At 47.9% G+C, this 13,449-nt stretch overlaps 2 protein-coding genes across 3 annotated transcripts; one reads left to right on the forward strand and one right to left on the reverse strand.

Moving 5' to 3' along the window:
• Positions 1-3,249: 3,249 nt before the first annotated feature.
• Positions 3,250-6,884, reverse strand: LOC1270646 (nucleolar MIF4G domain-containing protein 1 homolog). Its single transcript, XM_061659177.1, has 3 exons — positions 6,726-6,884; positions 4,410-6,650; positions 3,250-4,289 (listed from the first exon to the last, which is right to left on the reverse strand). The coding sequence occupies exons 1-3, from the start codon at positions 6,734-6,736 to the stop codon at positions 3,314-3,316; spliced, it is 3,228 nt and encodes a 1,075-aa protein (XP_061515161.1). The 5' UTR covers positions 6,737-6,884; the 3' UTR covers positions 3,250-3,313.
• A 242-nt stretch (positions 6,885-7,126) lies between these two features.
• LOC1270645 (dynamin-like 120 kDa protein, mitochondrial) lies at positions 7,127-12,523 on the forward strand. Of its 2 annotated transcripts, XM_061655936.1 has the most exons (11): positions 7,127-7,327; positions 7,545-8,005; positions 8,068-8,184; positions 8,781-8,825; positions 9,069-9,838; positions 9,923-10,197; positions 10,283-10,444; positions 10,523-10,710; positions 10,787-11,378; positions 11,453-11,742; positions 11,814-12,523. In XM_061655936.1, the coding sequence occupies exons 1-11, from the start codon at positions 7,299-7,301 to the stop codon at positions 11,876-11,878; spliced, it is 2,994 nt and encodes a 997-aa protein (XP_061511920.1). In that variant the 5' UTR covers positions 7,127-7,298; the 3' UTR covers positions 11,879-12,523. The 2 variants fall into 2 exon arrangements, with proteins under 2 accessions (XP_061511920.1, XP_061511921.1); XM_061655937.1 differs by lacking the exon at positions 8,781-8,825 and having other exon boundaries at positions 7,149-7,327.
• Positions 12,524-13,449: the final 926 nt, after the last annotated feature.

The following is a 13,449-nucleotide window of genomic DNA, read 5'->3' on the forward strand; positions in this document are numbered from 1 at the left end:
CACACACACACACACACACACACACACACACACACACACGAAAGGTAGTAACACTCAGAACAGAAAAAATACACTCAAAAACACATTCAAAAAAGCACTAATATCGAACATTACTCCAGCCAGAGATGCGCGCACTATTGTTTGTTATTGCGGAACAATTAAATTGGAGCAAAACTGAAAACACAAAACATACTAACGGAAAAAAAAACTATGGAACAAATAAAATGAAATAAAAGAGAACTAAAAGTGAGAAGAAAAAACGAAACAAGAAAAACACACAACGCCTCTCCCTGAAAATTTCGACAGAACACGAAAAACGAAATAAGAGAAACTTCTGCCCTCCTTTTCTTCCCCCCTCCCATTGGACGTGTTCGTTTGTTCGTTTGTGGATGATGATGATTTAACAAAAAAATAGATAAGAAGAAAAACACCAGGAAAAAAAAATCGGGACTGTTCCGGGCAGGGGAAGGAAAGTCGAAGGACTGAAGTGTGGCAATGGACAAATAGTTTTTTCTTGAAAATCTTTTCCTCAAACACCACACTACTGTGTTGGGCCTAGTGTTGGTTTGGTGGGCTGCCTATTGGAACTATAAATCCTCCAACGGTAAGAACACTCGCAGAAGACCCCAAAAAATGCCGAAAGATGGGGTCATCCTTTCAGTAAGGTTCATCCGTGTTTTGTTTGTCCTGAGAGTAAAAAAAGAAATAAAAGAGAAAAAACTGTACAAGAAATGCCAATTGAAGGCACTGCAACTTAAATGCACCAGTTGCGCGTTTGTTGGGCATTTCGGGAAAGAAAAAGATTCACGGTTATATTAAGGGCATCGCATGAATGCTGCAATGTATGGTACATGGTGTTCCGGTCCGTAGGTTCGGTGCTTATGTTAAGAATATATCCTTTTGCCACGTCTGCGTAAAGCAATCTTTCGGAAATGAGTTCATCAAACCCAGTTGAATTGCGCGAGAGAAGGCATTTTTTGCATATTTTTGCAAATCATATTTTGTTTGAACCAAAATTATATTCCTCTTGCAAGAGGAGCGAAAAATGAGGAAATGAAATGAAATTATTTTACAGAGAACGAAAAAAACAACACACAAAATAGGGTTTTGTGACTCGAACGGCGGGAACGAAAACACATGAATCAAAGATTACTTTATGAACGTAAAACAGAAACAAAAAAACACACACTTTAAACATACATCACGAAACACACAACATAATAGGATAAAAAAGTAAAAAGTATAACAAATGAAAGGAAAAAAAAACATAAAATATGAAGCAACAAAAAAAACCTGATTGTGTGCTAGGAATAAAACAAAATAATACGATGAATGTCAGGCGAAGAAAGTATGAAAGCAGCACGCGCGGCGGAGACAAGGGGTTTATGCGTGTAGGAGAAAGTGACAATGAGAAAATGTGCTGTTTAGAGGTGCGCTTGGTTTATGCTAAACATGGGATGGGAGAGGCATGGGGGAAGGGGGTTGTGGATAGGAAAATTCAAAACGAAATAAAAAAAACGAACTATATCTATGAAGCAGCGGCAGAAAGGATTAAAGCAACAAAAAAAAAAAGAAAATCCCAAACACGGAAGACGGAAGTAGATAGGGTGAGAAATAATAAGAATGGGTGCCGCCGATGCAACAACCCAGTGGGTCGGGAGGATTAAAAGAAAGACAGAAAGATTTGCGATGCGAAATAAAATGGATGGACCCAACGGATGGAGGATTGGACTGTCCGAGCGGCCTAGCGCTGGCCGAAGACTATAGGAAAGTGAATAAAATAAATGCTAAAAATATATATGTATATGAATATAAAATGAATAGAGAGCGGGAAAACAGAAAGGGGAAATAGACAAAAAAAACATTTAAAAGAGAATGGTTTGCTTTCGATTCACGCCCAGATAGGTTAATGACTTTTTTGTATTTTTATTTTGTGTGTATTATTTCTTACAAAATGCACTCACACACACGTATACGGAAGCAAATCAATAAAACTAGAACTTAATTTGCTTAAAAACTATAATTTCCAAAGCATTGCAACTCCACACATTGTTGTTTCAAAAGTCACAGTTGATGCATTTAATACAATAGTAACAAAGACAAAGAAAATAGCAAAAAACAAAACTCTCGAAAAAAAGGAAAACTAATTGGAAAACAATTGGAGCATGAAAACAAACAAAACACAACAATAATTGTAGCAGGTAAAGAGAGGAGATCGAAAAGAAAAAAAGAAACAGACAAGAAAAAAGAATGAAAAAAGAGAATACAAAATACTACCGCAATTGAAGGCAAGCAGTAAAATCGCCCGCATATTTGTCCCCTCCCTCCCCACCCCACCCCACATCCATCATTCCCCTCCACAGAAGGTAACATTAAAAAAAAACATAAAAATGTGGTAGAAAATACAGGAGCAAAATATAGAATTTGTAAAAGATTTAATCAATATCCAAAACTAGCCAAAAAAAAAAAAACAATTGGACAACAAAACAAAACACAAAAACACACAAATAAGTGTGAAAAATAAATACAAAAAACGCAAAACGGCTTACTATTGGGATAGAATATTGAAGAAGAAAAAAAACAAACAAAAACAAACGAGTAGAAAAAAGGAAAGAATTGGATCAAAAAAGTGCATTTGCGCATCGAAAGAAGCGAAAGCGATTCGGGTCTGAAGAAAAGAGACGAGCAAATAGACGAGAAGCTTAAAGCATCAGAAATCCAATAACCCCCCCAGAGCTCAACGCATAGGAACGGCGAGGATTAGTAAAGGGAAAGGAAAAAATGTTATACAAAAACACTATAATAAAGAAAAGAGAGGAACACAGGAGGCAAGAAAAAGTGCTCGAAGGAATGGAAAGGATTTAATGCAAAAAAAGGAAAAAGAAAGGCCGAGAGAGCGTTAAGATGAAATCAATCAAGCCAGCCAAAACCAGCTCAGATCGCAACAGGCGGGGGACAAGTGAAACAACCCCCACGTTGCAGCACACACAAACCGATCACACTAAAAACTATCGCGTGACGGAAACGGAAAGCGAAACGCAAATCCCCGACGAGTATAGAATGAAAAAAAAAACCTGGAACATATTAAAAGGAAATAAAAAACGGGGAAAAAGTACGCAAGAAACGAAGACACAACACAAAAGGGATAAAAATAAACCAAATCGCTCTCAAAACGACCAACAGCAACGTGCGTTTTGGCCCCCCCTTTTTTCGGTACTACTCACCAAATGCGTTTTCCGTAGGCACTACTTTTTATGTTCATTTCACTTTTAAACGATTTATTCTTTTCTTCTGATCTCTGCACAGCGTCGCTCTAAAAATCGCACTCAATCTTCGTATCCGTCGCCAGCAGCTCATCGGCCTGCTTGATGCGTTCCTGTAGCAACTGCACCTGCTCCTCCGGTAGGCTGCTACTGTTTGCCGAACTGCTACCCCGTGCCAGAAAGTGATGCATAAACAACCTGATCCCATCCTTGAATGCCTTCAGCTTGAAGCTCGCCGAAATGCGACTGAACACCTGCAGACACTTGTTCTCGTCCTCCATCAGCAACAGTCCCAGCATGATCTGGCGCATCAGCCGCAAGTTCACCTTATCGATCTCAGCCAGGTCGACCACCTTGAGGCAGGACAGGGCCAACCCCCCTTCCCCGATGAGGTGCGTAATGAAGCGGGCCAAGTTGCGAACCTGCTGCTGCTGCAGCGAATGGATCTCCTTCAACCGATCCCACAGCGCGTACTGGATCGCTAGCTGGTAGCGCCGGTCGTAGTCGCAAAACTTTTGCGCCAGCACACTGTAGTACGGGTTGTAGTCCTTCTCCGCCAGCGCGCAGTGTATGATGACGGACACGAGAATGCGCAGATCTTTGATCGCTAGCCGCAGCAGCTTCTCGAACGCGTCCAGATAGTCCTCGGCGCTCATGATGATGCAGAACGCGTTGCGCCGATCGTCCGTATTCATGCGCTGCTGGCGGGCGAGCTCGAGCAGCTGCTCGCTGTACTGGGCTTCCCCTGTGGAGGTGGAGGTGGTCCCTGGTTTTCCACCCGTGTTTGGCCCCGAATCTTTGGCCCCGAGCCAGGCCGACCCGACGAGCCACCATTTGCCGCGCTCCGGTATCTTTACGATGTCCTCGATGCCGATGTTGAGCGACGATACGTACTTGCCGTTGTTGATCATGCCCTTGAGCAGCTTGCGGAAGTGTTCCACCAGCGTCGGATCGTACTGGGGTATCTTGCTCATGTTGTTGTTTTTCACCGCCAACAGTATTTCCAGCATGTACTTAACACGCGGACTGGGGGAAAAGAAAGAAGAGAGTTAATTTGTTGGTTAAAACCATTTCATATTCCTCGACAAGTCGCCTACTCCGCTGCATTCACCATGGCAACCATCTTCGTTACCTCCAACTACTTACTCATTCTTCAGCTTGTCCGGCGCGTTCGCTGCCTTCTTCTGTATCGCAATGATCAACTCCTTCAGCGCCAGTGGGTCGTCCTTGCGCAGAATAAACCCAACCGTACGCAGCACCAGCAGGATGCACTCCACCGCCTTCTCGTTGAAGCACTCGATCAACTTCTGCATCACCTCGTGCACGATCTTGCACTTGACGATGTCGAACGTGTACAGGTGGCACATCAGCTGCACACAGTTGTCCAGCTGCTTTGCCTCGTTCGGCGTCGTCTCGATCTCGCCCAGCAGCTCCAGGAACCGGCCAACGATCGTTTCGAGAAACTGTGAGCCCACCTCGCCGCCCACGTTGGCGTGCAGTATGGCCACCAGCAGCATGTGCTCCAGCACCATCCGCTCGGGCGTCAGCGTGGGCACGACCGTTGCCTCCAGTATGAGCGCCGTGAGCGTGCTGTTCATGTCGTGCCGTGCGTTCTGCATGTACAGATTGTCCAGCGTGATGGAGATGCGGTGCACGTTCGATTCGGCCAACCGGTTAATCTGTCCTTTGAGCGTGCGCTGGAGCCGCTGCAACCGTTCCTGCTGCTTCGGATCGGTTGCGTTCCCTTTGGCGGCTGCTTCCGCCTCCAGTTTGGCGCGCAGGTGCGGGGGAACGTATTTGCCACCGGTGACGCCGGCACTGCTATTGTCCTCCTTGATTATATTGCCCGCTTTGTCGCGCTTCCGGCCGTAGATGTCTTCCCAGGTGCCGTCGTCTTTTTTGGCGGAGGATTTGCTGCCATCTTCACCGTCGGACGGATCGTCCGAGCCAGATTCATCATCGAACAGGTCGTCTAGCCCATCGTCTTCATCGTCGAAATCTTCCTCCTCGTCGTCGTACTCCGGTTCCTCTTCTGAGTCCGACGATGCTTTCCGCTTGCCGGTTGCCTTTTTCTTCGTTTCTTTTCCATTTTTCGACTGCTTTTCCTTGTTGGGTTTTAGTAACACGAAGCGTCCTGCACCATTTCCAACATCTTCTTCTTCACTATTGTTATCCCCTTTACTCTTTTTACTCTTCTTTTCAGTGCCATTTTTTTGTTTTACTCCTTTCCTGGGCTCGAACTCTTCACTAAGCTCTGCTTCACTATCCTCATCCGAATACGCATCATCATCGAAATCATCAAATTCGTCCTCTTCGGACATGCTATCCGCCCCCTTGCGCTTCTTGTCCACCTTCTCTTTGGGGGCAAATTTTACTCGTTTTCCATTTTTCTCCTCTACCCGCTCCTCATCCGATTCAAGCTCGTCGTCCTCCTCCTCCTCGTCCGAATCGTACAGTTCATCGTTTTCCGAATAATCCGACTCGCCACCGTTTTCATCCGCCACCTCCTCCTCCTGCTCCATCTCCGAATCGTACTCACCCAAATCGTCGTCCATATCGTCCAGCCCAAAGTACTTCTCCTCGATCTTCTTCAACTTTTCCACCCTTTTCCGCTCCTTAGGCGATAGCTTTTCTTTACGTTTCTTGGTCCGCTTCGACGGCTCGCCACTATCTTCCTTCGGCACATCGTTCAGCTTGCTACCGACGGCTTGCTTCAAATCCTCCACAAACTCATCGCCCGAGTTTTCCTCCAGCTCGGCCGCCTCCTTGGCCGCTTCGTACATTTTCCGTATGCTCTCATCGGTGCACAGTTCCAGGGCGTAGTCCAACCCATCGTTGAAGCTTTTCGGTATACCTTCCTTGTTCCGGCGGCGGTTGATCTTCAACAGCTTTTCGTACTTTTCAATCACACGATCGTCCTCCTCGTTCGCCGCCTCCAGCTGCTTGATGCGGTTCGATTTGAGCCCCTCCTCATACCGGCGCAACTCCATCATTTCCTTCTCCCGCTCCTCTTCCAACTGGCTCGTGTAGGGTTTCGACACGGGCTGGTGCTTACTGCCCTTTGCCATGCCCTTCCCACTGTCCTCCTCATCGCTAAAATCGTCCGACGGGATCTCTTCATCATCGTCAAACACCTCCGACTCGTCGTCGCCATCCGACTGCTGATCGTGTGCAAACTTGCCTCCGTGCTGCTTCTGGTGTCGGCCGTCTCCTGCTCCCTGCAGCTGCCGTTCCTTCCGGCTGCGGTTGTGGTAGTTGAAGCGGTTCAGCTTCTTCTGCTGTCGTTTTTCCTTGCGCAAATCTTGGCGCGTTTTCACCGCAGGCGCTTTGCTGCTTTTGCGCCCATTTCGGCCTCCCTGGCGAATGTTTTTCTGCGGACGGCTATGGCTGGAACGCGTAAGGACGTAAAGTAATATTAATATGCACCCGGAAAAGTAAGGAAACAACACAACACACACTTACCGAACCTTCATCGCGTTCGGGTTTTAACTGAAATCACCACGCAAACACCATAAATTGCACGTTTTTGTGAAAAGGGAACCAAAAGGAGAATGTGTTTCCAATTTTGCGAATAACAACAACATTCGCCGGTATATGACAGTTTCCCGCACGTGGACTGATGCCAAGGTGATTGTTGTTGAGGTGACTTTTGAATTGTCTCCATCAACATAACGGTTAATTTTCAAAATTAAATGCAATGCTTCTACAAAATGTTTTATTTTGCTCATAAATAATTCAATTTGCAATACTTGAACAAGAATTGGATAAAGATTTCGATATAAAATTACAAAAAAGACAACCCACAAAAAATAAATTGTTTGGAAGGTTATCTTTTTGCAGTCACCTTGTCCGCCGCACGTCAAATTTCCCCGATGACAGTGGGAGGTGGATCGAAATTTGCAGAGGCCCCGAGCAAAAAGCTGACTAGCAGCAGAGAAGGATTCGTCCCGTAATTTTTAGCGTCGTTAAAGTACAATGATCCATCGGCTGGCTCCCTAACTCGGTAAAGGATCGGTTAAGGAACGGAAGCGCAAAATGGCCCAACTGCTTCGTGGATGGTCGAGGTAAGGCACCGAAAAAAACGCGTTGTTACCAGGACACACGACGGCTGGCTGGTTGCTTGCTCTCTCTCGCTGCATCCGTCATGAGCTCATATCGTTATGTAAAGTTTATTGATTTTTTGTTTTTACTTTCCTTATGTCTTCGCGCGTGTCGTCAACCTGTCTTGTGCCAACAAAAAAACGCCCATTCGATGCCAAAAACGCCCGTCTGGTTCATCAGCATCAACCCGCGGTTCAAGCACATTCGACCGGTCGTGTACACGGTGAGCCGCGTCAACTTTTCCGGCTTTACGACCCCCGGTGGCAATGGTGGCAATGGAACTGGTGGCACCGGCGGTAGCAACCATTCCACGGCCTGGTCCCGGTACAACTACTACCGGCAGCAGGAATTCCTGCGGCCACCGAACGCGAGCGGCTGGCAGTACTACGGTGGGCAGCAGCAGCGCCATTACGGCATGCTGATCGGGCGCGTGCTGAGGGGCGTGCTGAAGCTGCGCTACCTCGTGCTCGGCAGTGCCATCGGTGGTGGCGTTACGCTCAACAAGCGGTACGAGGAATGGAAGGACGGGCTGCCGGACATGAAGTGGCTGGAGGAGGTGTTCCCCGACAACGAGAAGTGGGCCGGCTTTACGAAAAACCTGCTCGCCGTTAAGGACGCCGTGAAAGACTCGATCGAAATAGGTACCGTCAGAGTGGTGGAGTAGAAAAAGCAAAATTGTTTACGGTCATGGTCATATTTTTAGATCCCCGGTTAAAGCAGCTGAGCGAGCACAAGCTGAACGAGTGGCGACAGTGGTTCGACCAGCGGCTGGACAACGCAATCGAAGCAGCGGAAACGCAACAAAACCCCCAGATTGAGAGTAAGTAAACGTGCTCCCGGTGTCCCGTGTTCGTTCCGTTCCGACCCAAGTGCTCAAGAATGATTAAATGTTTACAAAACCCGTACTGTTCACGATGATGTAAAAGCTGTTATGGGCTGTTGTTTGTTCGTGTGTGAGCGTGCTTACATCATCTGGACACAAAAAGCTCGAACGGTTATCGGGCGTGTGTGTGTTTACAAATTGCACGGAATGCAGTAAGCCTGGCAGATGTGCATCAGAGACAAGCCAAAAAGCGTTTAATTTCTTCTATGTAAATGTAATGTAATTTGCTACATTTAAAATTCACTTTATTTCTAATTCATTTTGGTTAAAACTAAACTGTTTCATCAACAACGCGATCGCCGTGGGTTCGTTACGGGCGTTACGGATAGTGTGTAGAGTAACGGTTCACGAGAAATCATATTCGAACGTGTACCGTTACTAATCGTTTCATCGTGATTCATTCGCTCTTCCCGTTCACCTTCCCCTCTACCCATCTTATAGGGGTCAGTTAAAAGGAAAGTTTGTGCCGCGTTTAATCGAAATTATTTTTTTCTTTCTCTTCTTCTCTTTCTCTCTCTATTTGGCTTCTCTAGGTTCCTTCCAGAACTTGTCAGAATTTATTTCTGAGCTATATGGAGGTAAAAACCAGATAGCGTTTAAAAATCTAATAAGATTTAATATGCGTTATGTAGATAGATGCTGGTGATGGGGTCAGAGCGCACCAAAAGATTTAGTCATTCTTGAGTGGTTAAAAAAACGACGCCTCGGAATTGGTTCCCTCTGTTTGCTTTGCAAAATCGACCCCTGTTCTAGTGCTGTGTTAATTTTCCTTCCCGGTTTTCTTTCGCTCTTCCTTCTCTTCCCCCCCAAACAACCACCAGCAACCAAAGAGGAGCTGCGCGCGAAAAACACCGTCAACGCGAAGGGACTTAGCGCGGAGGACAGCCGCAAGCGCGTTGACACCCTGCAGGCGCAGGTCGACTCGCTGCAGACGGAAATCATGAACGTGCAGCTCAAGTACCAGCGGGAGGTGGAGAAGCTCGAGAAGGAAAACCGCGACCTGCGGCAGCAGTATCTGATACTGAAGACGAACCGCAAGCAGCCGACGAAGAAGCGCATCAAGAAGTCGCTCATCGACATGTACTCGGAGGTGCTGGACGAGCTGTCCGGGTACGATACGAGCTACACCACGGCGGACCATCTGCCGCGCGTGGTGGTGGTCGGTGATCAGAGCAGCGGCAAAACTTCGGTGCTGGAATCGATCGCCCAGGCGCGCATCTTCCCGCGCGGCAGTGGCGAGATGATGACGCGTGCCCCGGTCAAGGTGACGCTGTCGGAGGGCCCGTACCATGTGGCACAGTTTCGCGATTCCGAGCGGGAGTACGATCTGACGAAGGAGAGCGATCTGGCGGAGCTGCGGCGCGATGTGGAGATTCGGATGCGCAACTCGGTGCGGGGCGGCAAGACGGTCAGCATGGACGTGATCTCGATGACGGTGAAGGGACCGGGGCTGCAGCGGATGGTGCTGGTCGATCTGCCGGGCATCATTTCGACGCAGACGGTCGATATGGCGCCGGATACGCGCGATCAGATCAAGCACATGACCGAACACTACATGAGCAACCCGAATGCGATCATTTTGTGCATTCAGGTAAGCGTGGGGAGTGAGAGAGTGAGAGAAAGCAGTGCGAGAAGCGGAGAAGAGAGCTTTAATGTTTGATTTCTTCCATCTCAGGACGGTTCGGTCGATGCGGAACGCAGCAACGTTACCGACCTGGTGTCGCAATGCGATCCGCTCGGCAAGCGTACGATCTTCGTGCTGACGAAGGTGGACCTGGCGGAAGATTTGGCCGACCCGAACCGCATTCGGAAGATACTGTCCGGCAAGCTGTTCCCCATGAAGGCGCTCGGCTACTTTGCCGTGGTGACGGGGCGCGGCCGCAAGGACGACAGCATCGAAACGATACGCGAATATGAGGAAAAGTTTTTCAAAAACTCCAAACTATTCCAGTAAGTGTGGGCGGCCATGACACATGGCAGTGGAGTTTTAAACCTTTTTCACTTATTTACTCATTTTTTCATAAAAAAAACACAGAAGTGGCGTCACAATGTCCCATCAGGTGACGACGAGAAACCTCAGCCTAGCCGTGGCCGACCGGTTCTGGAAGATGGTGCGTGAAACGATCGAGCAACAGGCGGATGCGTTCAAGGCGACACGCTTTAACCTGGAAACGGAATGGAAAAACAACTTCCCACGGTATGTTTCTATCTGGTCCGTCTTTTTCTCCCTTTTCCAATAAACTCCAACAATTGTTGCTCTCTCCCATTCTTTCAGACTGCGCGAGTCCGGCCGGGATGAGCTGTTCGAAAAGGCGAAGGGAGAAGTGCTGGATGAGGTGGTCAACCTGTCCCAAGTTTCTGCCAAAAAGTGGGAAGAGCTGATGAACAGCAAGCTGTGGGAGAAGCTTTCAAGCTACGTGTTTGAAAACATCTACCTACCGGCCGCCCAATCCGGATCACAGAGTGAGTGAAGGAGATGCTAAGCGTCAACAATAAAACCCCTTCAACTAATTGATCTGAAAACTTTCACCTTCCACAGATTCGTTTAACACGATGGTCGATATTAAGCTGCGCCAGTGGGCCGAACAGGCACTGCCGGCCAAATCGGTCGAGGCGGGCTGGGAAGCGCTGCAGAAGGAGTTCCAGCATCTGATGGAGGTGGCGCGCCGTACGCCCGATCACGACGACCTGTACGACAACCTGAAGAGTGCCGTCATCGACGAAGCCATTCGAAGGCACTCGTGGGAGGACAAGGCGATCGATATGCTGCGCGTGATACAGCTGAACACGCTCGAGGACCGGAGCGTGCACGACAAGCAGGAGTGGGACCAGGCGGTACGCTTTTTCGAAGCCTCGGTCAAGGATAAGCTGCAGGCGACCGAGACAACGATCGGCGAAATGTTTGGTCCCTCGACCAGCCAGAAGTGGCTGCACTGGCGCTCGTCGACCGAGGAGCAGAACAAACGGCGGCAGGTCAAGTCCGAGCTGGACAAAATACTCGACAGCGACTCGAAACATTCGCCCACGCTCAGCTACGACGAGCTGACGACGGTGCGGAAAAACCTCCAGCGGGGCAACGTGGAGGTGGAGACGGACTACATCCGGGAGACGTGGTATCCCATCTACAGGCGGTAAGACACGCACACAGATGACGCACACTAAAGTGAGGTTTTAAATGACCCTTTTTCTGCGTTTCGAACTGTAGGCATTTCCTCAAGCAAGCGCTAAACCGTGCGTACGATTGCCGGAAGGCGTACTACCTGTACTCGCAGCAGGGCAGCGACTGTGAGGTGAACTGCAGCGACGTGGTACTGTTCTGGCGCATCCAGCAGGTCATCAAGGTGACGGCGAATGCGCTCCGCCAGCAGGTTATCAACCGGGAGGCGCGACGCTTAGATAAGGAAATAAAGGAAGTGCTGGACGAGTACGGTGAGGATGACGAGAAGAAGTTGCAGCTGCTCACTGGGAAGCGCGTGCAGCTGGCAGAGGAGCTGAGTAAGTAACGCTTTGCCTCGCGCTGAAAGACGCATGCCATTTTCATGCAACGACATTTCTCCTTATTTCAGTTCGCGTGCGACAGATTCAGGAAAAGCTGGAAGAGTTTATCAACGCGCTTAATTTGGAAAAGTAATCGCCCCTTTAGTCACACCGCTGCTACCATCATCTTCTCCTCCAATATGGGCTGTTATTGTTTCGTTCCGGTCGATTCGGTTCTACGAACGCGCGCGTGCGCTGCACAAGGAGCCAGCGACGGCAGTCACACGTCCGGATACGGACAATGTTATTTATTTGCGCTTGCAAAGCAAAGTCATCCAATTCTACACATCGCCAGTGAGCGCCAGTGGCGCCCCACGCGAAACCAATCCCAGTCCAGGTCGGACGGAGGAAAGTATTCGCGTGTGCCAGCAGCATTCTGAGTACGCCGCCGTCGCCGCCGCGCTACCTCTATTGTAAGCTGTGTATATTTGGAAAGATACATACAGTAAGCCGTTTTTTTTTTCCTTTTGAACTTCTGCATGTGCAACTACTAATCACAGTAAGAGAAGAGTTTAAGCAAAATCAAGGGACATCGTTCCTTCTTCCCCCAGCCAAACAAAACTGCGTGTTACAAGTTAGTAGAACGCACAAAACGCTCGCGGCCCCGTACATGCTGCTTGCTGCTATCGTGCTCTATTTAAATGTGATGAAAGTGGAAAGTGTGCGGAAAGAAAAAAAAGTCATTGGCTAATCGAGTACTTGAAATAAATGTAATCTTATGGAAACATTAACAAAGAAATTTCGAAAGAATTGTATGAAACCAGCAATATATTATTATGACAGGAAGTGTTCCATGCGATTGGAGCTCTATGTGGGGTTTGGACGCTGACGAAGGTACAAAGGGGTAAGTTCTTCATAAGATTGTGCTGCAAAAATTGAAGTATAAAATAGTACGACCAATTCTAGGCGCAATTGCATCCCCAAAACAAATCCTTCAAAACCAAGAGGAAGTGTAGAAAGTAGATGGTGCATGTCATGTTTACGAGACATTTACTACGCATTCGCAACTCTATATCTTTCTAGTATCTACTGCATTTTATAAATACGATTTGGAATACGGCCAAAGTGTAACACTTTCTCTTCGAACAAAATTATCTACAGCACCAGCTAATCAGAGTTTATCACTAGTACAGCTTCTGCTCATGTTATCAGCATGTGAAATCGATAAGAGCCTAAGAAGACCTGACACCTTTACAGAGGTTTTCAGGGGTTCTCATAATTTTGAGACACTTTCTTGACTTTCTTGTCTTAAAGAGAAGCCAATGAGGCAGTAGCGGGTTTACAGTCTCGGGGGCCCTAAGCAGTAAGAGTTGTTGAGGCCCCTTTGTACATGATTACCGGGGGTACTCGGCATCCGTCTTTGATTATGTAACATTTTAACTTACATTTTGTTGCCACCGGGGGGGGGGGGGGGGTGCAAATGGTTCGTCTAGCGCGGGGCCCCAACGTCCATAACCCACGGGGCCCTCCTTGCTAATACAGTGCCATATTCTATCAACTGCTATGGATTATGTACTAAAGATTCCGGGCCCCTCATTGACGGGCCCCCCCGCAATTGCTTACTTTGCTTACCGTTAAATACGCCACTGCAATGAGGCATGAGGGATAATAAGTGCTCTCCAAACTTTTTAGTATCACTGCCCTCTTAAAGCTTTGTAAGTACAT

Source organism: Anopheles gambiae, chromosome 3 (genome assembly GCF_943734735.2).
Source record: "Anopheles gambiae chromosome 3, idAnoGambNW_F1_1, whole genome shotgun sequence".
Taxonomy (NCBI): Eukaryota; Metazoa; Arthropoda; class Insecta; order Diptera; family Culicidae; genus Anopheles; species Anopheles gambiae.

Coding starts and splice junctions, on each gene's coding strand:
- LOC1270646 (XM_061659177.1), bottom strand. Junction 4,290..4,409: donor CCGGACAAGCTGAAGAATGA/GTAAGTAGTTGG, acceptor CTTTTCCCCCAG/TCCGCGTGTTAAGTACATGC.
- LOC1270645 (XM_061655936.1), top strand. CDS start 7,299: ATGGCCCAACTGCTTCGTGGATGGTCGAG. Junction 8,006..8,067: donor GAAAGACTCGATCGAAATAG/GTACCGTCAGAG, acceptor TCATATTTTTAG/ATCCCCGGTTAAAGCAGCTG. Junction 10,711..10,786: donor CGCCCAATCCGGATCACAGA/GTGAGTGAAGGA, acceptor CACCTTCCACAG/ATTCGTTTAACACGATGGTC.